General features: G+C 56.3%; 2 protein-coding genes across 4 annotated transcripts in view; one reads left to right on the plus strand and one right to left on the minus strand.

The window, feature by feature from the left end:
* The window catches only part of LOC137349093 (adenylate cyclase type 2-like), a 377,997-nt gene extending 370,768 nt beyond the window's left edge, over positions 1-7,229 (minus strand). The window contains exon 1 of the mRNA XM_068014427.1: positions 7,160-7,229. The gene's annotated coding sequence lies outside the window, so the exon portion shown is untranslated. The remainder of the gene's footprint in view (positions 1-7,159) is intronic.
* Positions 7,230-15,832: 8,603 nt separating this feature from the next.
* The window catches only part of LOC137349096 (receptor-interacting serine/threonine-protein kinase 3-like), a 46,036-nt gene continuing 34,257 nt past the window's right edge, over positions 15,833-27,611 (plus strand). The window contains exons 1-3 of one of the 3 annotated variants that reach the window (XM_068014432.1): positions 15,833-16,041; positions 23,371-23,695; positions 24,749-24,913. In XM_068014432.1, the coding sequence (XP_067870533.1) occupies positions 24,756-24,913 (158 nt within the window). In that variant the 5' untranslated portion in view covers positions 15,833-16,041; positions 23,371-23,695; positions 24,749-24,755. Of the gene's footprint in view, positions 16,042-23,370; positions 23,696-23,772; positions 24,028-24,748; positions 24,914-27,611 lie in introns of those variants that run through there. The other 2 variants (XM_068014431.1, XM_068014433.1) reach the window with 2 other exon arrangements.

The following is a 27,611-nucleotide window of genomic DNA, read 5'->3' on the forward strand; positions in this document are numbered from 1 at the left end:
AGACCCCGATCCCGGGACAGTGAGTGACAGACCACGATCCCGGGACAGTGAGAGACAGACCCCGATCCCGGGACAGTGAGTGACAGACCCCGATCCCGGGTCAGAGAGCGACAGACCCCGATCCCGGGACAGGGAGTGACAGACCCCGATCCCGGGACAGTGAGTGACAGACCCCGATCCCGGGACAGAGAGTGACAGACCCCGATCCCGGGACAATGAGAGACAGACCCCGATCCCGGGACAGAGAGTGACAGACCCCGATCCCGGGACAGATAGTGACAGACCCCGAGCCCGGGACAATGAGAGACAGACCCCGATCCCGGGACAGAGATAGACAGACCCTGATCCCGGGACAGATAGTGATGTACCCCGATCCCGGGACAGTGAGTGACAGACCCCGATCCCGGGACAGTGAGTGACAGACCCCGATCCCGGGACAGAGAGAGACAGACCCCGATCCCGGGACAGTGAGTGACAGACCCCGATCCCGGGTCAGAGAGCGACAGACCCCGATCCCGGGACAATGAGAGACAGACCCCGATCCCGGGACAGAGAGTGACAGACCCCGATCCCGGGACAGATAGTGACAGACCCCGAGCCCGGGACAATCAGAGACAGACCTCGATCCCGGGACAGAGATAGACAGACCCTGATCCCGGGACAGATAGTGATGTACCCCGATCCCGGGACAGAGAGTGACAGACCCCGATCCCGGGACAGAGAGTGACAGACCCCGATCCCGGGACAGAGAGTGACAGACCCTGATCCCGGGACAGATAGTGATGTACCCCGATCCCGGGACAGTGAGTGACAGACCCCGATCCCGGGACAGAGAGTGACAGACCCCGATCCCGGGACAGAGAGTGACAGACCCCGATCCCGGGACAGTAAGTGACAGACCCCGATCCCGGGACAATGAGTGACAGACCACAATCCCGGGACAGAGAGTGACAGACCCCGATCCCGGGACAGAGAGTGACAGACCCCGATCCCGGGGCAATGAGAGACAGACCCCGATCCCGGGACAGAGAGTGACAGACCCCGATCCCGGGACAGTGAGAGACAGACCCCGATCCCAGGACCGTGAGTGACAGACCACGATCCCGGGACAGAGAGTGACAGACCCCGATCCCGGGACAGTGAGAGACAGACCCCGATCCCGGGACAGTGAGAGACAGACCCCGATCCCGGGACAGAGATAGACAGACCCCGATCCCGGGACAGTGAGAGACAGACCCCGATCCCGGGACAGAGAGTGACAGACCCCGATCCCGGGACAGTGAGAGACAGACCCCGATCCCGGGACAGTGATAGACAGACCCCGATCCCGGGACAGTGAGAGACAGACCCCGATCCCGGGACAGAGAGTGACAGACCCCGATCCCGGGACAGTGAGAGACAGACCCCGATCCCGGGACAGTGAGAGACAGACCCCGATCCCGGGACAGTGAGTGACAGACCACGATCCCGGGACAGTGAGTGACAGACCCCGATCCCGGGACAGTGAGTGACAGACCACGATCCCGGGACAGTGAGAGACAGACCCCGATCCCGGGACAGTGAGTGACAGACCACGATCCCGGGTCAGAGAGCGACAGACCCCGATCCCGGGACAGAGAGTGACAGACCCCGATTCCGGGACAATGAGAGACAGACCCCGATCCCGGGACAGAGAGTGACAGACACGGATCCCGGGACAATCAGTGACAGACCCCGATCCCGGGACAGTGAGAGACAGACTCCGATCCCAAGACAATGAGTGACAGACCCCGATCCCGGGACAGAGAGTGACAGACCCCGATCCCGGGACAGAGAGTGACAGACCCCGATCCCGGGACAGAGAGTGACAGACCCTGATCCCGGGACAGTGAGAGACAGACCCCGATCCCAGGACCGTGAGTGACAGACCACGATCCCGGGACAGAGAGTGACAGACCCCGATCCCGGGACAGTGAGAGACAGACCCTGATCCCGGGACAGTGAGAGACAGACCCCGATCCCGGGACAGAGATAGACAGACCCCGATCCCGGGACAGTGAGTGACAGACCCCGATCCTGGGACAGTGAGTGACAGACCCCGATCCCGGGACAGTGAGTGACAGACCCCGATCCCGGGACAGTGAGTGACAGACCCCGATCCCGGGACAGTGAGTGACAGACTCCGATCCCGGGACAGTGAGTGACAGACCCCGATCCCGGGACAGTGAGTGACAGACCCCGATCCCGGGACAGTGAGTGACAGACCCCGATCCCGGGACAGTGAGTGACAGACTCCGATCCCGGGACAGTGAGTGACAGACCCCGATCCCGGGACAGTGAGTGACAGACCCCGATCCCGGGACAGAGAGAGACAGACCCCGATCCCGGGACAGAGAGAGACAGACCCCGATCCCGGGACAGTGAGTGACAGACCCCGATCCTGGGACAGTGAGTGACAGACCCCGATCCCGGGACAGTGAGTGACAGACCCCGATCCCGGGACAGTGAGTGACAGACCCCGATCCCGGGTCAGAGAGCGACAGACCCCGATCCCGGGACAGTGAGTGACAGACCACGATCCCGGGACAGTGAGAGACAGACCCCGATCCCGGGACAGTGAGTGACAGACCCCGATCCCGGGTCAGAGAGCGACAGACCCCGATCCCGGGACAGTGAGTGACAGACCCCGATCCCGGGACAGTGAGTGACAGACCCCGATCCCGGGACAGAGAGTGACAGACCCCGATCCCGGGACAATGAGAGACAGACCCCGATCCCGGGACAGAGAGTGACAGACCACGATCCCGGGACAGATAGTGACAGACCCCGATCCGGGACAGTGAGAGACAGACCCTGATCCCGGGACAGTGAGAGACAGACCCCGATCCCGGGACAGAGATAGACAGACCCCGATCCCGGGACAGTGAGTGACAGACCCCGATCCTGGGACAGTGAGTGACAGACCCCGATCCCGGGACAGTGAGTGACAGACCCCGATCCCGGGACAGTGAGTGACAGACCCCGATCCCGGGACAGTGAGTGACAGACTCCGATCCCGGGACAGTGAGTGACAGACCCCGATCCCGGGACAGTGAGTGACAGACCCCGATCCCGGGACAGTGAGTGACAGACCCCGATCCCGGGTCAGAGAGCGACAGACCCCGATCCCGGGACAGTGAGTGACAGACCCCGATCCCGGGTCAGAGAGCGACAGACCCCGATCCCGGGTCAGAGAGCGACAGACCCCGATCCCGGGACAGTGAGTGACAGACCACGATCCCGGGACAGTGAGAGACAGACCCCGATCCCGGGACAGTGAGTGACAGACCCCGATCCCGGGTCAGAGAGCGACAGACCCCGATCCCGGGACAGTGAGTGACAGACCCCGATCCCGGGACAGTGAGTGACAGACCCCGATCCCGGGACAGAGAGTGACAGACCCCGATCCCGGGACAATGAGAGACAGACCCCGATCCCGGGACAGAGAGTGACAGACCCCGATCCCGGGACAGATAGTGACAGACCCCGAGCCCGGGACAATGAGAGACAGACCCCGATCCCGGGACAGAGATAGACAGACCCTGATCCCGGGACAGATAGTGATGTACCCCGATCCCGGGACAGAGAGTGACAGACCCCGATCCCGGGACAGTGAGTGACAGACCCCGATCCCGGGACAGAGAGAGACAGACCCCGATCCCGGGACAGTGAGTGACAGACCCCGATCCCGGGTCAGAGAGCGACAGACCCCGATCCCGGGACAATGAGAGACAGACCCCGATCCCGGGACAGAGAGTGACAGACCCCGATCCCGGGACAGATAGTGACAGACCCCGAGCCCGGGACAATGAGAGACAGACCCCGATCCCGGGACAGAGATAGACAGACCCTGATCCCGGGACAGATAGTGATGTACCCCGATCCCGGGACAGAGAGTGACAGACCCCGATCCCGGGACAGAGAGTGACAGACCCCGATCCCGGGACAGAGAGTGACAGACCCTGATCCCGGGACAGAGAGTGACAGACCCTGATCCCGGGACAGATAGTGATGTACCCCGATCCCGGGACAGTGAGTGACAGACCCCAATCCCGGGACAGAGAGTGACAGACCCCGATCCCGGGACAGAGAGTGACAGACCCCGATCCCGGGACAGTAAGTGACAGACCCCGATCCCGGGACAATGAGTGACAGACCACAATCCCGGGACAGAGAGTGACAGACCCCGATCCCGGGACAGAGAGTGACAGACCCCGATCCCGGGGCAATGAGAGACAGACCCCGATCCCGGGACAGAGAGTGACAGACCCCGATCCCGGGACAGTGAGAGACAGACCCCGATCCCAGGACCGTGAGTGACAGACCACGATCCCGGGACAGAGAGTGACAGACCCCGATCCCGGGACAGTGAGAGACAGACCCCGATCCCGGGACAGTGAGAGACAGACCCCGATCCCGGGACAGAGATAGACAGACCCCGATCCCGGGACAGTGAGAGACAGACCCCGATCCCGGGACAGTGAGTGACAGACCCCGATCCCGGGTCAGAGAGCGACAGACCCCGATCCCGGGACAGTGAGTGACAGACCCCGATCCCGGGACAGTGAGTGACAGACCCCGATCCCGGGACAGAGAGTGACAGACCCCGATCCCGGGACAATGAGAGACAGACCCCGATCCCGGGACAGAGAGTGACAGACCCCGATCCCGGGACAGATAGTGACAGACCCCGAGCCCGGGACAATGAGAGACAGACCCCGATCCCGGGACAGAGATAGACAGACCCTGATCCCGGGACAGATAGTGATGTACCCCGATCCCGGGACAGAGAGTGACAGACCCCGATCCCGGGACAGTGAGTGACAGACCCCGATCCCGGGACAGAGAGAGACAGACCCCGATCCCGGGACAGTGAGTGACAGACCCCGATCCCGGGTCAGAGAGCGACAGACCCCGATCCCGGGACAATGAGAGACAGACCCCGATCCCGGGACAGAGAGTGACAGACCCCGATCCCGGGACAGATAGTGACAGACCCCGAGCCCGGGACAATGAGAGACAGACCCCGATCCCGGGACAGAGATAGACAGACCCTGATCCCGGGACAGATAGTGATGTACCCCGATCCCGGGACAGAGAGTGACAGACCCCGATCCCGGGACAGAGAGTGACAGACCCTGATCCCGGGACAGAGAGTGACAGACCCTGATCCAGGGACAGATAGTGATGTACCCCGATCCCGGGACAGTGAGTGACAGACCCCAATCCCGGGACAGAGAGTGACAGACCCCGATCCCGGGACAGAGAGTGACAGACCCCGATCCCGGGACAGTAAGTGACAGACCCCGATCCCGGGACAATGAGTGACAGACCACAATCCCGGGACAGAGAGTGACAGACCCCGATCCCGGGACAGAGAGTGACAGACCCCGATCCCGGGGCAATGAGAGACAGACCCCGATCCCGGGACAGAGAGTGACAGACCCCGATCCCGGGACAGTGAGAGACAGACCCCGATCCCAGGACCGTGAGTGACAGACCACGATCCCGGGACAGAGAGTGACAGACCCCGATCCCGGGACAGTGAGAGACAGACCCCGATCCCGGGACAGTGAGAGACAGACCCCGATCCCGGGACAGAGATAGACAGACCCCGATCCCGGGACAGTGAGAGACAGACCCCGATCCCGGGACAGAGAGTGACAGACCCCGATCCCGGGACAGTGAGAGACAGACCCCGATCCCGGGACAGTGATAGACAGACCCCGATCCCGGGACAGTGAGAGACAGACCCCGATCCCGGGACAGAGAGTGACAGACCCCGATCCCGGGACAGTGAGAGAAAGACCCCGATCCCGGGACAGTGAGAGACAGACCCCGATCCCGGGACAGTGAGTGACAGACCACGATCCCGGGACAGTGAGTGACAGACCCCGATCCCGGGACAGTGAGTGACAGACCACGATCCCGGGACAGTGAGAGACAGACCCCGATCCCGGGACAGTGAGTGACAGACCACGATCCCGGGTCAGAGAGCGACAGACCCCGATCCCGGGACAGAGAGTGACAGACCCCGATCCCGGGACAATGAGAGACAGACCCCGATCCCGGGACAGAGAGTGACAGACACGGATCCCGGGACAATGAGTGACAGACCCCGATCCCAAGACAATGAGTGACAGACCCCGATCCCGGGACAGAGAGTGACAGACCCCGATCCCGGGACAGAGAGTGACAGACCCCGATCCCGGGACAGAGAGTGACAGACCCTGATCCCGGGACAGTGAGAGACAGACCCCGATCCCAGGACCGTGAGTGACAGACCACGATCCCGGGACAGAGAGTGACAGACCCCGATCCCGGGACAGTGAGAGACAGACCCTGATCCCGGGACAGTGAGAGACAGACCCCGATCCCGGGACAGAGATAGACAGACCCCGATCCCGGGACAGTGAGAGACAGACCCCGATCCCGGGACAGAGAGTGACAGACCCCGATCCCGGGACAGTGAGAGACAGACCCCGATCCCGGGACAGTGATAGACAGACCCCGATCCCGGGACAGAGAGTGACAGACCCCGATCCCAGGACCGTGAGTGACAGACTCTGATCCCGGGACAATGAGTGACAGACACAGATCCCGGGACAGTGAGTGACAGACCCTGATCCCGGGAGAGTGAGTGACAGACCACGATCCCGGGACAATGAGTGACAGACACGGATCCCGGGACAGTGAGAGACAGACCCCGATCCCGGGACAGAGAGAGACAGACACCGATCCCGGGACCGTGAGAGACAGACCCCGATCCCGGGACAGTGAGAGACAGACCCCGATCCCGGGACAATGAGTGACAGACCCCGATCCCGGGACAGTGAGTGACAGACCCCGATCCCGGGACAGAGAGAGACAGACCCCGATCCCGGGACAGAGAGAGACAGACACCGATCCCGGGACAGAGAGTGACAGACCCCGATCACGGGACAATGAGTGACAGACTCCGATCCCGGGACAGTGAGTGACAGACTCCGATCCCGGGACAGTGAGTGACAGACACCTATCCCGGGACAGTGAGTGACAGACACTGATCCCAGGACAGTGAGTGACAGACACCAATCCCGGGACAGTGAGTGACAGACCCCGATCCCGGGTCAGTGACTGAGTTAATTTCTGCAGCACTAACCTGCTTTCTGCTGTGAGGGCAGTGTCTTCCTCACCGTTTTGACATCTACAGCCGGCAGTCTCCACTCCTGCTTCGGGATCTGATCTCCGCTCCGATCTTTGCAGTCTTCTTCCCCACTCCCTTTTCCCCCGATGCCACTCCATCTGCATCCTTCCCGTTGACAGAGTGATGCTGACACCTGCAGGCACATCACTGCATTTGCACATCGATACCTGCCCTGGGAGTGTTTGATGGGGACCAGTGCAGAGGGAACTTTCCCGTACAGGAAACCCCTCCGCGCCGATTGGAATGGCACGGAGGGCATTTCCGAGAGGCGGCTCGGGTTGTGTGGGACCGGCTCCCGAGGAGGGTTTCGGGGCCTGGGTTCGATGAGCAGTTCCGGCCGAGTGGTGGTCAGCTCGGCCGGGATCGCTCCACACTCCCAAGCCCCCTCGCCACCCGCAGTGAGGGGTGTCCCGGGGGTTTCGGCTACTCCTCCGCCCACCGGACTGTCCCCAGAGTCGGCCGCCTGGACAGCCGAGGCACTCTCCTCCACCGGCGGGGGAGCGCTCTGACTGGAGGCGACCATGTTCCAGACTCGGAATAGATCCCGGTAAAAGACAGGCAACTCCCTCAGAGAGGCGCGGCTAACGGACTCCACCGGGAGCTGCGTGTCGTCTTGAAGGCAGTGACACTGGCGGAAAAAATACGTCGCCAGCGCACACCATCTGGGAGGACGCTTGACGTACAGGTATCTCTGCAGGGTCCGAAGGCGGAGAGTCGCAGCCTGGGTGCGGACGCACACCAGCGACTGGCCGCCCTCCTCGATCGGGAGACTCAGGACCGCGGCAGAGACCCAGTGTTTCCTCTTGCCCCAGAAGAAATCGACGAGTTTCTTCTTGATCTTGGTGGCAAGTACAGGGGGCGGGGCCAAAGTGACCAACCGGTACCACAGCATGGAGGCCACCAGTTGGTTTATGACCAGCGCTCGGCCCCTGTAGGAAAGCACTCGGAGCAGTCCTGTCCAGCGCCCAGCCGAGCGGTGACATTCGCCTCCAACTCCTGCCAGTTTGCCGGCCAGGCTTCCTCAGCGGGGCTAAGGTGGATTCCCAGATAGAGGAGGTGCGTGGTGCTCCACACAAAAGGTGTCATCTCCTCCGGCAGGGAGTCCACCCGCCACTGACCAACCAGGAGTCCGGAACATTTCTCCCAATTGATCCTCGTGGAGGAAACGGAGGAAAAGGTCTGCTGGCAGTCGCGCATCCTCCGCAAGTCAACGGGATCTGTGATTGCGAGGAGCACGTCGTCGGCGTAAGCCGAGAGGACGACCCGCATGGCCGGCTCGCGCAGAGCCAATCCCGTCAACCTCCTGCGAAGCAGGCACAGGAAGGGCTCCACGCAGATGGTATACAATTGGCCGGACATGGGGCACCCCTGACGCACTCCTCTCCCAAAGCGAAGGAGCGCCGTCAAGGACCCGTTAACCTTGACTAGACACTCTGCGGCGGCGTATAAAAGTCGGACCCGGGCCATGAATTGCGGCCAAGGACAAAAGCGCGCAGAGTCCCGAAAAGGTATTCGTGATCCACCCTGTCGAACGCCTTCTCCTGATCGAGGGAGAGAAAGGTGACCGACTGACCGGTCCTCTGGGAAAGATGGATCAGGTCCTGGACCAGGTGGATGTTGTCCTGGATGGACCGGCCCGGGACCGTGTAGGACTGGTCGGGGTGGATCATGTGAGCCAGCACGGAGCCCAGGTGGGTAGACATAGCCCGGGCAAAGATCTTATAATCCGTGCTGAGGAGGGAGACCAGCCGCCAGTTTTTAAGCAGGCGGAGATCGCCCCTCTTCGGCAGCAGGACAATGACCGCCCTGCGCCACGAGAGGGGCATCTCCCCGGTCGCCAGGCTTTCCCCCAGGACCCGCGCGTAATCGTCCCCCAGGACGTCCCAGAACGCCCTGAGGAACTCCACGGTCAACCCATCCAGAACCGGGGATTTGCCCCTCGAGAGCTGGTGGAGGGCGCCAGTCAGCTCCGCCAACGTGAGCGGAGCCTCCAATCCTTCGGCGCCCTCCAGGCTGACCTGCGGCAGGTCCTCCTACAAAACTCTGCGCGCATCCTCGCTGGACGGATCCGGAGAGAACAACGCACTGTAATACGTCCGGACCAGGAGGCCCATTCCCTCCGGATCCGTGATGGAGGATCCGTCGTCGGCCAGCAGCTCAACGAGCTGCTTACGGACTCCCCGCCATTTTTCCAGCGAGTAGAAGAAGGGTGAGGCGCGGTCCAAATCTTCCAGGATCTGGATCCGCGACCTCACGTACGCGCCTCGGGACCCTATGAGCTGCAGGTCCCTCAGCGCGCCCTTCTTCTCTTTGTACGCCTGCCACAGGGCCGGGTCAGCGACGGCATGACCGAGGCGGGACTCCAAGTCGAGCACCTCCCTCTCAAGGCCCCCGATCTCGGCTTCCCGTCTCTTGGTCGACCCCTTCGCGTACTCCTGACAGAAGACGCGGATGTGAGTCTTGCCCACATCCCACCATAGCCTCAAGGAGGGGAAGCCCCCCTGCTTCCTTCTCCAGTCAGCCCAGAATCGACAGAACGAGTCCCGAAATCACTCGTCCTCCAGCAGCTGGTTGTTAAAGTGCCAGTACACGGACCCCGCCCACGTGCGGAGCGGAGTGAACTCCGCCCACACCAGGCGGTGTTCCGAGCACGGCACCCGCCGACGCGGGAGACGTACGCCTGCGAAATGTAGAGGCGGTCGATTCGCGACCCCCCTCCTCCAGACCTCCACGTGAAGGCGCTGGAGTCGGGATGGAGATTCCGCCAGACGTCCACCAAGTTAAGGGAGCTGATCAGTCCCCTCAACTTCTCCACCGACGCTTGGCCGCGCTGGGGACCGGAGCGATCCCCCACCTCGAGGGTGCAGTTAAAATCCCCCCCGAGGATGATGCACTCGCCGCTATCGATGGAGCTCAAGAGAGCGGACACTTCTTCAAAGAAGCGCGCTTGCAACGCGCCGGGCCTGGGCGCGTACACGTTCACAAAGTGGAGCGGCACGCTACCCAGGCGAACGGCGAGGTGGAGCAAGCGGCCCGGCACTAGCTCCTTGACCCCCAAGATCTCCGGCTGAAAAGTTGGGGCAAACAAGATCGCCACCCCACTAGAAATAGGGGTGAGGTGACTCATGTAGACCCCACCCTGCCACTCCAGGAGCCAGGTGGCTTTGTCTCCCGGAACGGTGTGGGTTTCCTGCAGAAAGCTCACCGCGTATCTCCCTTCCCTGAAGACTGAGAGATTGTGAAATATGCGGTGAGACCCCCTGCTGCCGTTGATGTTGAGGCTGGCTATGGTTATCTTCATGTCAAAGGTACTTAAAACCCGTCACCAACATCTCATTGTGAGGAGGGAGTGGAAGTGCACCTGGCCCTCCACTCCCCCAGCAACCCATTGAGGAACACATTAAAACGGCGCCTCTCAACCAGTTTCACGTCCGCGCGCTTGCCCGCTATCTTAAGGGCGGCACGGACGGACTGTATGATCAGCGCCAGATTCGACCAACGGTCGAGGGCCAGCTGAACTTTATCGTGGCAACCCCTGCAAGCCGCGAGGAAATGCCGGAGTTCCGCCGTGGGGATGAGAGGAGATTCGGTGGGAGGCACGAGGGACTCCACCACCTCACTGGCGATGGAATCAAGATCATCCTCCGTGCCCCGCACCGAATCCCCATCCTCCTCCGGGTCGTCACCGCCAGCGGCCGACACATCCACCACACACTGTGGGGCGGACGTCCCGGCCGCGCCAGCTGGTCCCGCCTCCGTCACGATCCCACCCCCAGGATCGATGGCGGAGGAGTCCTCTCTGGGTTCTATTGTGAAACTGGAGCCTGTAGGCGCCAGCAGCCCAGGACCGCCCTCCACCTCCGTCTCCAGGCCAATGAGTGGTCCAGGGGAGACATAAGATCCCGACTCCGGAAATCCAGCCGGAGCCGAGACTGGAGGCGGAGAGAGGAGGCCATCTCCCGCTCCGCCAGCACCCACAGGCCCAGCAGATGGGGCAGCATTCTCAGTTCTCACCGAGTCGGGTATCTCCTGGTTGGTGGTGGACTCCGGCTGGGAGGGCCGACCCTCTGGGGCGTCGCCCTCCCCTTCATTCAGGGCACTCGACCCAGTAGCAGTGGCGGAATGGGCGGCGTCCCCAGGCTCCCCCATCACAAGCAGGGCCCCACTTACTCCTTCAGGAGGGGCCTCACGTACCGGGGCCATCCCCTCCCCTCCATCCTGAGGAATAGGGAGCTCCTGCCCAGACTTTGTAGCCTTGGTGGTGGCGGTAGGGGGTACCTGAGGACCAGAAACAGGAGGCAGCTCCCCTCCAACAGATGGGCCCAGCACCTCAGGGCCCTGTGTTATTTCTGTGGAGGGGTGCCTTCTCCTCTTTTTCCCACTAGGGCGCGGAGGCTCAGAGACCTCCATGTCATCAGAGGCCTCCGCCTCCGCACCCTTTTTTTCCTTTTTAGTCACCCTGGGACAGGTGGATTCCATGGGAATGGGCTTTGGTCTGAGCTCAGGCTCGGATTGAGTCAAAGTGTCCAGGGGACGCGCCTCACGATGTTTCTTTTTTCCCCGTGTCTTCCTTCCGCTCGGACGGACGCTCCCCTCCCCGCCGGAGGCTGTGAAAACCACAGCCTCCGGAACCGACTGAGCGGTGTCTATTGGATGTGTGGGGGGAGTGGGAGGAGGTGCTGTGGAACCACTCTGGGCCGCCGAGGTCTTGCTGGCGGCCGGGAGGTTGGGGCAGTTCCTACGAACATGACCCACCCCCTTGCAGACGTGGCACCGCGCCCCATCCGAGGTCCAGAAGACGCAGTGGGCCGTCCCCTGAAACTCTATACCGAAGTGGCCCTCCAAGACCTCCTCCCGCGCCAGCTGCATGAATAGCTGGTGGCGGAAGGAGTACACATGTCGGAGGCTGTGCTCCCGAAGACCGAGCGGGACTGGGGTGATCCCTGACCTCACCTCCCCCAGATGGTGTTGGTGGGGGAGGAGGAGCTCATCAGGAATGAAGGGTGGGACGTTCGACAAGGTTACCCGATGCGCAGTGGCCCCCAGAGGGTCCACTGGCAGGAAAATCCCACCCACTGTGAGCCCCGTACTTAGGGCGAGGGACACAGCCCGCTTGGTCTTCAGGAAGAACACAGCCTTCCCATACATCTTTGAGGCTGCAACAATGGCCGAGGGGCCGACAACCACGGCCATTGCCTTAACACAAGCCCCAATAGTCATATTAGGATGGGTGTAACTCTTCACCCCATGCTTTGATGTTAAGATTTTAAATGGTGACGGGGCCACAGGAGCAGCTGTCGCAGCTGCTGTAGCATAGGAAGGCCCCGACACCGGAGAGGACTGAGAAGTCATGGGGTAGAAGAGTTACAGGCACTTTGTTGAGAGAAAAAAAAAGAGCAAATACAATAAATCAAAAAAGCAACACTTAAAGGATGTAGCACAGGGGAAAAGGCTGAGGGAGAGGAAGGCCAAGAGGAATCAGTCTTTGTTGGTATTTTAAAGAAGTCTTGTAGCTGGTCTTCCAGTTGGGAGGGTGGGGTGATGTCTTCACCTGGGTCAGCTGTAAGCTGCCAAGGCACACGCCTCCTTCGATGTTCAGATAAGAGAAGTCTCTTCACCTGGGCAGCTCCAGCTGTCCCAGGCTTCGTAGTTGTGGTGGGGAGGGAGCTCCCTATCCAAAGATGTTAAACACAGGAGCTCCCTATTGAACAATGCAGCCCCACCCAAGGTCTTCAGGTCTTTTCTTTCCCCACCCCCAACAATCAATGAAAAAGACTTCAGGATAAAACAAACTCACAAAAGAGCTTCCAGTTCTTTGCCTTCCTTCCTTTGTTGAAATTTGGAAAGTTTGAGTCCCCCTCTTGCAGCAGTCACACAGCCTGCAGCCTCCAAACTCTGCACACAGCCACAGTCAGCTGCACCCCATTGATGCACTCAGGCTCCGAAATCAGAGAGCAGCCAATCCCAGTGCTATACCTGTCCTGGGAGTGTTTGATGAGACAGTGTCGAGGGAGCTTTACTCTGTATCTAACCCCATTTTTTTTTCTTTTTTTTTAAGGTGGCCTTTATACCCCAGGCCCCTTTTATATTTTTCATGTCGAGGGGGCCTTTATTCCTCAGGTCCCCTTTATATACACACTTATATTATTAAAATAACTTCATTAAAACCAGATAAATAAACAAAAAACTCAAATTAAAATGCCATTCTCGGCGTCAACGATGCACTCCAGTCCCTGCGGTGCCCACCGGTCGCGGAAGGCCTCAAGCGTACCGGCGGACACCGCATGCTCCTTCTCCAGGGCCACCCGGGCACGAACATAACCGCGGAAGAGGGGCAGGCAATCGGGGAGGACGGACCCCCCGACAGCCCGCAACCTGGACCTGTGAATTGCCACCTTGGGTATCTAACACCATTTTTTTTTTTTCTTTTTTTAAGGTGACCTTTATACCCCAGGCCCCTTTTATATATTTTTTATGTCGAGGGGGCCTTTATTCCTCAGGCCCCCTTTATATGCACACTTATGTTTTTAAAATAACTTTATTAAAACCAGATAAATAAACAAAAAACTCAAATTAAAATGCCATTCTCGGCGTCAACGATGCACTCCAGTCCCTGCGGTGCCCACCGGTCGCGGAAGGCCTCAAGCGTACCGGCGGACACTGCATGCTCCTTCTCCAGGGCCACCCGGGCACGAACATAACCGCGGAAGAGGGGCAGGCAATCGGGGAGGACGGACCCCCCGACGGCCCGCAACCTGGACCTGTGAATTGCCACCTTGTGGATCTAACCCCATTTTTTTTTTTTTCTTTTTAAACAAAAAACTCAAATTAAAATGCCATTCTCGGCGTCGACGATGCACTCCAGTCCCTGCGGTGCCCACCGGTCGCGGAAGGCCTCAAGCGTACCGGCGGACACCGCATGCTCCTTTTCCAGGGACACCCGGGCGCGAACGTAACCGCGGAAGAGGGGCAGGCAATCGGGGAGGACGGACCCCCCGACGGCCCGCAACCTGGACCTGTGAATTGCCACCTTGTGGATCTAACCCCATGCTGTACCTGTCCTGGGAGTGTTTGATGGGGAAAGTGTGGAGAGAGATTTACTCTGTATCTAACCCCGTGCTGTATCTGTCCTGTTAAACCGCTGGACCTGTTTTGCCTCTCGGTTGGATATGAAAGATCGCACGGTCACTATTTGAAGAAAATGCAGTGGGATTCACCCGTGTCCTGGGACCAACGTTCAACCACTCAAAATCATTTATCCGAGCCTTTAAAGTCAGGGCTGTGTGTGGGATCTTGCTGTGTGGCAAATCGGCTGCCGTGTTTCCCAACTTTGTGCACCAGCACCTCAACTGAAAAGTTATCGACTGGCTGCAAAGCACTTTGGGAGGTCCTGGGGCCATTTAAGGTCTTTCTTTCTCGGTTGTGATTCGACAGATGTAGTCTGGGATGGTGGAAGTGTTGGGAAGGCCCGAGATTGAAGCCCGCTCAACCCAACCTCCCCCAACACAGACAGATAAAAGGAGAGAAAACATTGGTCGTGCACCGAACTCCACAGCAACCATCATTCCCAAGGCCCTGCCAAGGGTTAAAACTGAGGCCCCAGAAAGTTCCTGCCGTATTCCGTCTTTGGGCTGCACTTCAGTCAAGTCGGGAATCCGGTTTCACCTGTGGACGGTCAGGTGAAGGGCGGGACGTCAGTCGGCCGCTCCTGTTGCTTGGCAACTGTCCCTCAGCTTGCTCAACTCTTTCTCCAGCTTGTGTTCCTCTCCGATATTGCCTTAAAATTACAGCCGATAGCTTGCTGGTTGCTATGCAGCCGTAGTCTCTCTCACTCTCTCTCTATGTGTTTGTCCATATCTGTTGGTCAGGACTGAAAGCAGTCAATGGTGTGTGGCCAGGGCTACTATGAGGCCTGAAAGGACTAGGCCCCAGAGGGTGAAAGGTCAGTGTCTGACCTACGGCCCCAGCACCCAGAGCGGAGACCGCCGACAACTCTAAGTGGGAGCTCGGGAGGGCAACGTTGGCGCGGAGGTGGACTTGGCCGTTAAGCTAAGGTCATGGGGCAATGCGATGCCTCCTCCTGACTGGGCATCAACGTAGCAGGAGCTCAGTTTGACGGCTTACCTTCCCCCACCCTTCCCTACCCCCTATTGTCCCTCCCCCCCCCACACACACACACACACACATACACAAAAACACCACCCGCGCTTCCTCCCTCAAGGTAACAAACCCCTCATTGTCGATGCTCATTTTCTCAACACCAACAACAACCTGAATTTATCTGGCGTCTTTACTGTTGCCAAACGTCCCCAGGACGCTCCGCAACGTTTGCCATGTGAGGAGATGTTAGGGCAGGCGGCCAAAACCTGCCAAGGTGGGGGTGGAGTTTTTCTTTTAAGGAGCCTGTTCAAGGAGGAGAGAGAGGTGGAGAGTGTTTGCCCATTGCCTGGTCCTGTACCTTCCACTTCCCCTCCCCCTCCCCCTCTCCCTCCCAAACCTGCCTCCACACCCCCCCCACTCCCCCTACCACCACCGCCCCGCGTCCACCCCCCCCCCCCCCACAACCCCCCCGGCTGGGCTCCGCCTCTCCGGAAAGCTATCCAATCCCCACCAGCCTTGAGGCGAAGAAAGCCCAGTGGGCGTGGGGAGAGCACCCGGTGCCGAGGCAATGAGGAACTTTTCTCAAGTGTCTGGTTTCGTTTTCCATTCACCCACCCTGTCGCTGACTGGTTTTCTCTCTCTCTCTCTCTCTCTCTCCCTCCCTGACGGGTGCCTGACCACCAGAGCGTGCCCGGGGGGGGCGATGGTGAGAGGACCCACGAGAGGCTGAGCTGAAGGTGAGGGGCACGGGGCCGGGTGGGGGGGGAGGGGAGGAAGGGAGTGGAGCTGGGGAGGTGAGCGGGGAAGTGCAGAGCCTCACTGTTTACTAAACAGCTCGAGCAAGCCGGGCAGGAAGAGAGAGTTCAAACTGGTTTACAGTAGTTTCCGAGGCCTGGGACACACCCATGCTGAGTTGTGGCAGCCGGACACAGGATCCCAAATTAGCCCAGCTCTCTGTCTGTCTCTCTCTCTCTCTCTCTCTGTCTCTCTCTCTCTCTCTCACTTTCTGTCTCTCTCTGTCTCTCTCTCTTTCTGTCTCTCTCTGTTTCTGTCTCTCTCTCTGTCTCTCTCTCTCTCTCTGTCTGTCTCTCTCTCTCTCACTTTCTGTCTCTCTCTGTCTCTCTCTCTTTCTGTCTCTCTCTCTGTCTCTCTCTCTTTCTGTCTCTCTCTCTGTCTCTCTCTCACTGAACAAAGAACAAAGAACAGTACAGCTCAGGAACAGGCCATTCGGCCCTCCAAGCCTGCGCCGATCTTGATGCCTGCCTAAACTAAAACCTTCTGCACTTCCGGGGACCATATCCCTCTATTCCCATCCTATCCATATATTTGTCAAGATGTCTCTTAAACATCACTATCGTACCTGCTTCCACCACCTCACCCAGCAGCAAGTTCCAGGCACTCACCACCCTCTGTGTAAAAAAACTTGCCTCGCACATCCCCTCTAAATTTGCCCCTCTCACCTTAAACCTATGTCCCCTAGTAACTGACTCTTCCACCCTGAGAAAAAGCTTCTGACTATCCACTCTGTCCATGCCGCTCATAACTTTGTAAACCTCTATCATGTCGCCCCTCCACCTCCGTCGTTCCAGTGAAAACAATCCGAGTTTATCCAACCTCTCCTCATAGCTAATGCCCTCCAGACCAGGCAACATCCTGGTAAATCTCTTCTGTACCCTCTCCAAAGCCTCCACGTCTTTCTGGTAGTGTGGCGACCAGAATTGCACGCAATATTCTAAGTGTGGCCTAACTAAGGTTCTGTACAGCTGCAACATGACTTGCCAATTTTTATACTCTGTGCCCCGACCGATGAAGGCAAGCATGCCGTATGCCTTCTTGACTACCTTATCCACCTGCGTTGCCACTTTCAGTGACCTGTGGACCTGTACGCCCAGATCTCTCTGCCTGTCAATACTCCTAAGGGTTCTGCCATTTACTGTATACTTCCCACCTGCATTAGACCTTCCAAAATGCATTACCTCACATTTGTCCGGATTAAACTCCATCTGCCATTTCTCCGCCCAAGTCTCCAACCGATCTATATCCTGCTGTATCCTCTGACAATCCTCATCACTGTCCGCAACTCCACCAACCTTTGTGTCGTCCGCAAACTTACTAATCAGTCCAGCTACATTTTCCTCCAAATCATTTATATATACTACAAACAGCAAAGGTCCCAGCACTGATCACTGCGGAACACCACTAGTCACAGCCCTCCATTCAGAAAAACACCCATCCACTGATACCCTCTGACTTCTATGACCGAGCCAGTTCTGTATCCATCTTGCCAGCTCACCTTTGATCCCACGTGACTTCACCTTTTGTACCAGTCTCTGTGTGTTTCTCTCTCTCGCTGTCTGTCTCTGTCTCTGTCTGTCTCTCAGTGTCTCTGTCACTCTCTCTTTCTGTCACTCTCCCTGTCTCGCTCTGTGTCTCTGTCTCTCTCTCTTTCTCTGTGTCCCTGTCTCTCTCTCTCTCTCACACTGTGTCTCTCTCTGTCTCTCACTGTGTCTCTCTCTCTTTCTCTGTCTGTCGCGCTCTCTCTCTCTCTCTGACACTGTCTCTCTCTGTCTCTGTGTCTCTGTCTCTCTCTCTCTCTCTCTCTCTCACTGTCTCTCGCTCTCTCTGTCTCTCTCTGTGTCTCTGTCTCTCTCTCTCCCTTTCTGTCACTCTCTCTGTGTCTCTGTCTCTCTCTCTTTCTCTGTGTCCCTGTCTCTCTCTCTTTCTCTGTGTCCCTGTCTCTCTCTCTCTCTCTCACACACACACTGTGTCTCTGTCTCTCTCTGTCTGTCTCTCTCTCTGTGTCTCTGTCTCTCTCTCACACATTGTGTCTCTGTCTCTCTCTCTGTCTCTCTCAGTGTCTCTGTCTCTCTGTGTTTCTGTCTCTCTCTCTCTCTTTCTCTGTCTGTCTGTCTCTCTCTCTCTCTGACACTGTCTCTCCCTCTGTGCCTCTGTCTGTCTCTCTCTCTGTCTCTCTCTCTCTCTGTCTGTCTCACTCTCTGACACTGTCTCTCTCACTGTCTCTCGCTCTCTCTCTCTCCCTTTCTGTCACTCTCTCTGTGTCTCTGTCTCTCTCTCTTTCTCTGTGTCCCTGTCTCTCTCTCTCTCTCTCACACACACTATGTCTCTGTCTCTCTGTCTCTCTCTCTCTCACACACACTGTGTCTCTGTCTCTCTCTGTCTGTCTCTCTCTCTGTGTCTCTCTCTCACACACTGTGTCTCTGTCTCTCTCTCTGTCTCTCTCTCTCTCTCTGTCTGTCTGTCTCTGTCTCTCTCAGTGTCTCTGTCTCTCTCTCTCACACACTGTGTCTCTCTCTCTCTCTCTCTCTCTCTCTCTCTCTCTGTCTCTCTCAGTGTCTCTGTCTCTCTGTGTTTCTGTCTCTCTCTCTTTCTCTGTCTGTCTGTCTCTCTCTCTCTCTGACACTGTCTCTCCCTCTGTGCCTCTGTCTGTCTCTCTCTCTGTCTCTCTCTCTCTCTGTCTGTCTCACTCTCTGACACTGTCTCTCTCACTGTCTCTCGCTCTCTCTCTCTCCCTTTCTGTCACTCTCTCTGTGTCTCTGTCTCTCTCTCTTTCTCTGTGTCCCTGTCTCTCTCTCTCTCTCTCTCACACACACTATGTCTCTGTCTCTCTGTCTCTCTCTCCCACACACACTGTGTCTCTGTCTCTCTCTCTCTCTCTCTCTCTGTCTCTCTCTCTCTCTCTCACTTTCTGTCTCTCTCTGTCTCTCTCTCTTTCTGTCTCTCTCTGTTTCTGTCTCTCTCTCTGTCTCTCTCTCTCTCTCTGTCTGTCTCTCTCTCTCTCACTTTCTGTCTCTCTCTGTCTCTCTCTCTTTCTGTCTCTCTCTCTGTCTCTCTCTCTTTCTGTCTCTCTCTCTGTCTCTCTCTCACTGAACAAAGAACAAAGAACAGTACAGCTCAGGAACAGGCCATTCGGCCCTCCAAGCCTGCGCCGATCTTGATGCCTGCCTAAACTAAAACCTTCTGCACTTCCGGGGACCATATCCCTCTATTCCCATCCTATCCATATATTTGTCAAGATGTCTCTTAAACATCACTATCGTACCTGCTTCCACCACCTCACCCAGCAGCAAGTTCCAGGCACTCACCACCCTCTGTGTAAAAAAACTTGCCTCGCACATCCCCTCTAAATTTGCCCCTCTCACCTTAAACCTATGTCCCCTAGTAACTGACTCTTCCACCCTGAGAAAAAGCTTCTGACTATCCACTCTGTCCATGCCGCTCATAACTTTGTAAACCTCTATCATGTCGCCCCTCCACCTCCGTCGTTCCAGTGAAAACAATCCGAGTTTATCCAACCTCTCCTCATAGCTAATGCCCTCCAGACCAGGCAACATCCTGGTAAATCTCTTCTGTACCCTCTCCAAAGCCTCCACGTCTTTCTGGTAGTGTGGCGACCAGAATTGCACGCAATATTCTAAGTGTGGCCTAACTAAGGTTCTGTACAGCTGCAACATGACTTGCCAATTTTTATACTCTGTGCCCCGACCGATGAAGGCAAGCATGCCGTATGCCTTCTTGACTACCTTATCCACCTGCGTTGCCACTTTCAGTGACCTGTGGACCTGTACGCCCAGATCTCTCTGCCTGTCAATACTCCTAAGGGTTCTGCCATTTACTGTATACTTCCCACCTGCATTAGACCTTCCAAAATGCATTACCTCACATTTGTCCGGATTAAACTCCATCTGCCATTTCTCCGCCCAAGTCTCCAACCGATCTATATCCTGCTGTATCCTCTGACAATCCTCATCACTGTCCGCAACTCCACCAACCTTTGTGTCGTCCGCAAACTTACTAATCAGTCCAGCTACATTTTCCTCCAAATCATTTATATATACTACAAACAGCAAAGGTCCCAGCACTGATCACTGCGGAACACCACTAGTCACAGCCCTCCATTCAGAAAAACACCCATCCACTGATACCCTCTGACTTCTATGACCGAGCCAGTTCTGTATCCATCTTGCCAGCTCACCTTTGATCCCACGTGACTTCACCTTTTGTACCAGTCTCTGTGTGTTTCTCTCTCTCGCTGTCTGTCTCTGTCTCTGTCTGTCTCTCAGTGTCTCTGTCACTCTCTCTTTCTGTCACTCTCCCTGTCTCGCTCTGTGTCTCTGTCTCTCTCTCTTTCTCTGTGTCCCTGTCTCTCTCTCTCTCTCACACTGTGTCTCTCTCTGTCTCTCACTGTGTCTCTCTCTCTTTCTCTGTCTGTCGCGCTCTCTCTCTCTCTCTGACACTGTCTCTCTCTGTCTCTGTGTCTCTGTCTCTCTCTCTCTCTCTCTCTCTCACTGTCTCTCGCTCTCTCTGTCTCTCTCTGTGTCTCTGTCTCTCTCTCTCCCTTTCTGTCACTCTCTCTGTGTCTCTGTCTCTCTCTCTTTCTCTGTGTCCCTGTCTCTCTCTCTTTCTCTGTGTCCCTGTCTCTCTCTCTCTCTCTCACACACACACTGTGTCTCTGTCTCTCTCTGTCTGTCTCTCTCTCTGTGTCTCTGTCTCTCTCTCACACATTGTGTCTCTGTCTCTCTCTCTGTCTCTCTCAGTGTCTCTGTCTCTCTGTGTTTCTGTCTCTCTCTCTCTCTTTCTCTGTCTGTCTGTCTCTCTCTCTCTCTGACACTGTCTCTCCCTCTGTGCCTCTGTCTGTCTCTCTCTCTGTCTCTCTCTCTCTCTGTCTGTCTCACTCTCTGACACTGTCTCTCTCACTGTCTCTCGCTCTCTCTCTCTCCCTTTCTGTCACTCTCTCTGTGTCTCTGTCTCTCTCTCTTTCTCTGTGTCCCTGTCTCTCTCTCTCTCTCTCACACACACTATGTCTCTGTCTCTCTGTCTCTCTCTCTCTCACACACACTGTGTCTCTGTCTCTCTCTGTCTGTCTCTCTCTCTGTGTCTCTCTCTCACACACTGTGTCTCTGTCTCTCTCTCTGTCTCTCTCTCTCTCTCTGTCTGTCTGTCTCTGTCTCTCTCAGTGTCTCTGTCTCTCTCTCTCACACACTGTGTCTCTCTCTCTCTCTCTCTCTCTCTCTCTCTCTCTGTCTCTCTCAGTGTCTCTGTCTCTCTGTGTTTCTGTCTCTCTCTCTTTCTCTGTCTGTCTGTCTCTCTCTCTCTCTGACACTGTCTCTCCCTCTGTGCCTCTGTCTGTCTCTCTCTCTGTCTCTCTCTCTCTCTGTCTGTCTCACTCTCTGACACTGTCTCTCTCACTGTCTCTCGCTCTCTCTCTCTCCCTTTCTGTCACTCTCTCTGTGTCTCTGTCTCTCTCTCTTTCTCTGTGTCCCTGTCTCTCTCTCTCTCTCTCTCACACACACTATGTCTCTGTCTCTCTGTCTCTCTCTCCCACACACACTGTGTCTCTGTCTCTCTCTGTCTGTCTCTCTCTCTGTGTCTCTCTCTCACACACTGTGTCTCTGTCTCTCTCTCTGTCTCTCTCTCTCTCTCTGTCTGTCTGTCTCTGTCTCTCTCAGTGTCTCTGTCTCTCTCTCACACACTGTGTCTCTGTCTCTCTCTCTCTCTCTCTCTCTCTCTCTGTCTCTCTCAGTGTCTCTGTCTCTCTGTGTTTCTGTCTCTCTCTCTTTCTCTGTCTGTCTGTCTCTCTCTCTCTCTGACACTGTCTCTCCCTCTGTGCCTCTGTCTGTCTCTCTCTCTGTCTCTCTCTCTCTCTGTCTGTCTCACTCTCTGACACTGTCTCTCTCTCTGTCTCTCTCTCCTTCTCTTTCTCTCTGACTCCCTCTCTCTCTCTGACTCCCTCTCTCTCTCTGACTCTCTCTGACTCCCTCTCCCTCTCTCTCTCTGACTCTCTGTGTCTCTGACTCTCTGTGTCTCTCTCTCTCTCTCTCTCTCTCTCTGTGACCCTCGGCTATCCTGGGATCAGCTCTCATTTTACAATCTGCACACAGACAAGCAACTGTTCATTGTAAATGGGGACATTCTCAACACTTAGAGACAACAGTCAGCATTGAAGCTTCTCTCTCTACTCCTGTCTCTCTGTCTCACTCTCTGTTTCTCCCCATCTCTTTCTGTCTCTCTCTCTGTCTCTCTCTCTGTCTCTCTCTGTGTCTCTCTCTGTGTCTCTCTCTCTGACTCTGACTCTCTCTCTGTCTCTCTTTCTGTCTCTCTCTCTGACTCTCTCTCTCTCTGACTCTCTCCCTCTCTGACTCTCTGTGTCTCTCTCTCTCTCTGACTCTCTCCCTCTCTGACTCTCTGTGTCTCCCTCTCTCTGTCTGTCTGTCTCCCTCTCTCTCTCTCTCTCTCTCTCTCTCTCTGACTGTCTGTCTGTCTCTCTCTCTCTCTCTCTGACTCTCTCTCTCTCTCTTTGACTCTCTCTCTCTCTCTTTGACTCTCTCTCTCTCTCTCTCTCTGTGACCCTCGGCTATCCTGGGATCAGCTCTCATTTTACAATCTGCACACAGACAAACAACAGCTCATTGTAAATGGGGACATTCTCAACACTTAGAGACAACAGTCAGCATTGAAGCTTCTCTCTACTCCTGTCTCTCTGTCTCACTCTCTGTTTCTCCCTATCTCTTTCTGTCTCTCTCTCACTCTCTCTGTTTCTCCCTATCTCTCTCTGTCTCTCTCTCTCTCTGACTCACCCCCCTCTCTTTCTCTCCCTCTTTCTGACAGACGAATCATTTCCAACAATCGCTCTCCTGTTTTCGAACGTGGGGCTCCCCTCACTCCGCCTCGTGTCCACTCCACCCAGTCCAGTCGATCTGCCAACTCAAGCAGCTGCTGTTACCCAAAGAGGACCGCCCCTCCCTGCATTCGAGACCGCCCCTCCCTGCATTCGAGACCGCCCCTCCCTGCATTCGAGACCGCCCCTCCCTGCATTCGACTCAGCTCCAATTTAAAGGGGAAGTGCTGGTCCTTAAAGTTCCACTGTCATTGGCCAAGAAATTTATTCCCCTGACCTCATCCTGCCCCGAAATGAACAGGGGAGCAGCAGAAGGGGACAGCGGAGGTGGGGGATGCTGGCCGGCACGATGAGGGGGAGAGTGGGGTAGTGGTGGGGGGGGGGGGGGGCGGGTTTGACCCCCCATTCCGGCTCTTGTGTTTGTGTCCAGTCAGGGACGGTGGAGTTTTGTTGGACTCAGTCCGGGAGATGCGACCACCCGCAACTGCTCCCCCACCCCGATTGGCCAGTTCGTTCGCCCCTCGCGCTGCTCGATTGGACGAGCCCGCTGTCAATCGAGGCGAGGCCGCTGCCGGATTGGGCAGCATCCCCAACCCTTCGAAATAGGGGTGAGGAGGGCAGGGCCGGCGGAACGCAGAGCCGCAGCAACAACAACTTCTGGCGTTTACGCGGCTGCCCCCTTCGAGGCGGTGACATGTCCCGAGCGGCTTCGCGGGAGCGGTTATCGATGCAAACAAAAGAGCTAGGTCAGAGAGGTAGGTTTTCAGGCGCGCCTCAACGGAGGAGAGAGAGAGGGGGGGGGAGAGGTAGGGGGGAGGGAATTCCAGAGCTCGGAGCTCGGGGCCCAGGCAGCTGTGAGGAGTGAGCTTCCCGATTCCCTCCTGGTTTTAGTGCGAAACTGCGACAGTGCCCACTGCCCGGCACTGGAGTTGGCTGCAAAGTCCCGAACCCGGATTCTCTGGGCCTGGGTGTGTTGGGAGGGGTCAGAGAGACACAGAGAGAGAGAGAGAGAGGTGAAACTGACTCGGGTTGTGTCCCCTGGAATTTAAGAATTGAAGTTTTCAAGATTTTAATCAGAACTGATAGGGTAAAGAGAGAGAATTAATTTCCACTGCTTGGGGAGTCGAGGACTGGGCGGGCGGGGCAGGGCAGGGGGGCAAAGTCTAAAAATTAGAGCCGGACCTTTCAGGAGTGAAATTAGGAAACACTTCCACAAACGGCAATTGATCAATTATTCATGTTAACTCTGAGATTGATAGATTTTTGTCTGTGCTGATTGGCCTCCTCCTGTCCCTGTGTGACAGGCTCGAGCGGGCTGAATGGCCTTCCTCCTGTCCCTGTGTGACAGGCTCGAACGGGCTGAATGGCCTTCCTCCTGTCCCTGTGTGACAGGCTCGAGCAGGCTGAATGGCCTTCCTCCTGTCCCTGTGTGACAGGCTTGTGCGGGCTGAATGGGCCTCCTCCTGTCCCTGTGATCCGATGTATGAGAGAGAGAGAGAGAGGCGCAGTGGGCAGTCTGTAACCCTCCTGCTTCAGTGACATTCCGAATTAGTGGGCCAGGGTTGGAAAATAAAGGTATTCAGCGGCAGCATGGAATGGTTGGTACAGGAATGTGAAGCCCGGTGCAGTCGAATATCCCGGCGTCGCCGACTACGTTGGCTGCCGATGCTGCATCTCAGGGCAGAGGGCAGCAGAACGGGAGGAGGCCATTCAGCCCCTCATCGAGCCGGTGGCCGCTCGCGCCCGGACCGGGTGGCGCTGATGGGCGGCACCGCCGATCTGACCGTGCTCTTGCGTTCTGGCTGCAGGGAACAGATGGCGGAGAGCGCGGGCCTGGCCGTCGTCACGGCCGGCAAGCTGGCGGACAAGAGGCCGATCGGGACGGGAGGCTTCGGCCGGATCCTGCGGGCCAGGCACACCGACTGGGGCATCGATGTGGCCCTCAAGATGCTCCACGGGACCAATGACCAGTGGTAAGCAGAGCGGCCGGGATTCTGCGGCTGGCGGGGGGTGGGGGTTGCGGGGTCGGTGGGGGCGGGGGAGGCGACAGGGAGGAGCAATATGTTCCCGGTGCGTGCGGTACTGAGGCCCACACTAAGCAGGAAGAGCCCAAGTTGAATGACATCACTTATGAGCTGGAGGAAGGCAGCTGACTACAGACTGATTGCTTCCAGGTCAGGGGTTGTCCACGTTAGCCCACTGGTCCGGGACAGCAAGCGTGTCCTCCTAACTACATCGTACCATCACTCCGGGGAGATGGTGGTGTAGTGGCAATATCACTGAGTTAGTAATCCTGGGAATGTGGGTTCAAATCCCACCAGGGCTGCTGGTGGGGTTTAAATTCCACTAATGAATAAGTTCAGTTATATAATAGAAATCTAGAATTGAAAGCTAGTCTCAATAATGGTGCCTGTCACTGATTGTCATAAAAGTCCCATCTCATTCACCAATGTCCTTTCGGGAAGGAAATCTGTCATCCTTCGCTGGTCTGACCCACATGTGATGTGGTTGACTGTTAACTGTGCTTTGAAATGGCTGTGCAAACCGCTCAGTTATCAAGGGCAATTAGGGACTTGCTTTGTTAGTGATGCCTCAAGTCCACTTTTTTTTTATTTGTTTATTTTATTCTAGTTTGTTTAGTTTGTTTCTATTGTGCCTACCCGCTTTTTTTTCCATGTTTGTGCTTTGGGCCAGGGCTGTTCATTTTTATGTCAATTAACACCCTCTCTGCACTAACGCTTTGTCTCTCAGCACACCATTAACATACCTTTTGCCTTTGCTCCATGACCTTTTGGTCAGTTATTCTCCGTGACCTTGTCCTATCAACACCTTCCCTTTTGTTATCTCTTGCCCCACCCCCGGCGTTATTTGCTTAAAATCTCTTACGTTTCTAACCTTTGCCAGTTCTGATGAAGGGTCACTGACCTGAAACGTTAACTCTGCTTCTCTCTCCACAGATGCTGCCTGACCTGCTGAGAATTTCCAGCACTTCTTGTTTTTTTACTCCATAATCCAGGGCTGAGATGCCTGGGTGCCAGTACTGACGGAGTGCTGCACTGCCTAGAGAGGCCGTCTTTCAGATGAGATGTTGAAGTGAGGGACCCGTCTGCCCCCCGCCTCAGCTGGGAAGCAAATATCCCTGGTCACTACTGGGAAGAGAGCAGGGGGAGAGTGGAGTTCCGACCGGTGTCCAGGAGCTGACACGGAGACACATACGGGCAGGACCAGAGGGGGAGTGAATTCTTCCCAGTGTTTTCACTCGGAGTCTCTTTCCTCATAGAATCACAGTACAGAAGGAGGCCATTCAGCCCACCCTGTCCATGCTGGCTCTCTGCAAGAACAACTTAGCTAGTCCTGCTCCTCCTGTCCTTTCCCTGTAGCCCTGCAAATGTTTTCTCTTCGGGTTCTTATCCAATTCCTTTTCGAAAGCCTCGATTGAGTCTGCCTCCACCACACTCTGAGGCAGAGCGTTCCAGATCCGAACCACTCGCTGCGTGAAAGAGTTCTTCCTCATGTCACCATTGGTTCTTTTGCCAATCACTTTAAATCCATGCCCTCTCGTTCTCGATGCTTCCCCCAGTGGGAACAGTTTCTCTCTATCTACTCTGTCCAGACCCCTCATGCTTTTGAACACCTCTATCAAATCTCCTCTCAGCCTTCTCTTCTCCAAGGAAAACAGTCCCAACTTCCATAATCTATCCACGAAACTGAAGTTCCTCATCCCTGGAACCATTCTTGTGAATCTTTTCTGCATCCCCTCTAAAGCCTTCACATCCTTCCTAAAGTGCGGTGCCCAGAACTGGACACAATACTCCAGTTGCAGCCGAATCGGTGTTTTATACAGGTTTATCACAACTTCCTTGTTTTCGCTCGCTGTGCCTCTGTTTATAAAGCCCAGGATCCCCTTTGCTTCATTAACCACTTTCTCAACCCACCTTACCACCTTCAGTGATGTGTGCACGGATACCCCCAGGTCCCTCTGCTCCTGCAAGCCCCCACTTTCGAATTGTAGACTTTACAAGATATTACCTTTCCTTGTTCTTCCGATCAAAATGTATCACTTTACACTTTTCTGCATTACATTTCATCCACCACTTGTCTGCCCATTCCACCAGCCGATCTAAGTCCTCTTGAAGTTTATCACTATCCTCCTCACAGTTCACAATACTTCCAAGTTTTGTGTCATCTGCAAATTTTGAAACTCTGCCCTTTACATCCAAGTCTAGGTGATTAATATAGATCAAGAAAAGCAGTGGTCCTAGTACCGATCCCCGGGGAACCCCACTAGTATAGTCCCTCCAGTCCGAAATACAACTGTTCACCACAGCTCCAGCGACCCGGGTTCAATTCCGGGTACTGCCTGTGTGGAGTTTGCTAGTTCTCCCTGTGTCTGTGTGGGTTTCCTCCGGGTGCTCCAGTTTCCTCCCACATGCCAAAGACTTGCAGGTTGATAGGTAAATTGGCCATTAGCAATTGCCCCTAGTATAGGTAGATGGTAGGAAAATATAGGGACAGGTGGGGATGTGGTAGGAATATGGGATTAGTGTAGGATTAGTATAAATGGGTGGTTGATGGTCGGCACAGACTCGGTGGGCCGAAGGGCCTGTTTCACTGCTGTATCTCTAAACTAAACTAAACTAAATTACTCTCTGTTTCCTGTCACTCAGCCAA

Source organism: Heterodontus francisci, chromosome 34 (assembly GCF_036365525.1).
Source record: "Heterodontus francisci isolate sHetFra1 chromosome 34, sHetFra1.hap1, whole genome shotgun sequence".
Lineage (NCBI taxonomy): Eukaryota > Metazoa > Chordata > Chondrichthyes > Heterodontiformes > Heterodontidae > Heterodontus > Heterodontus francisci.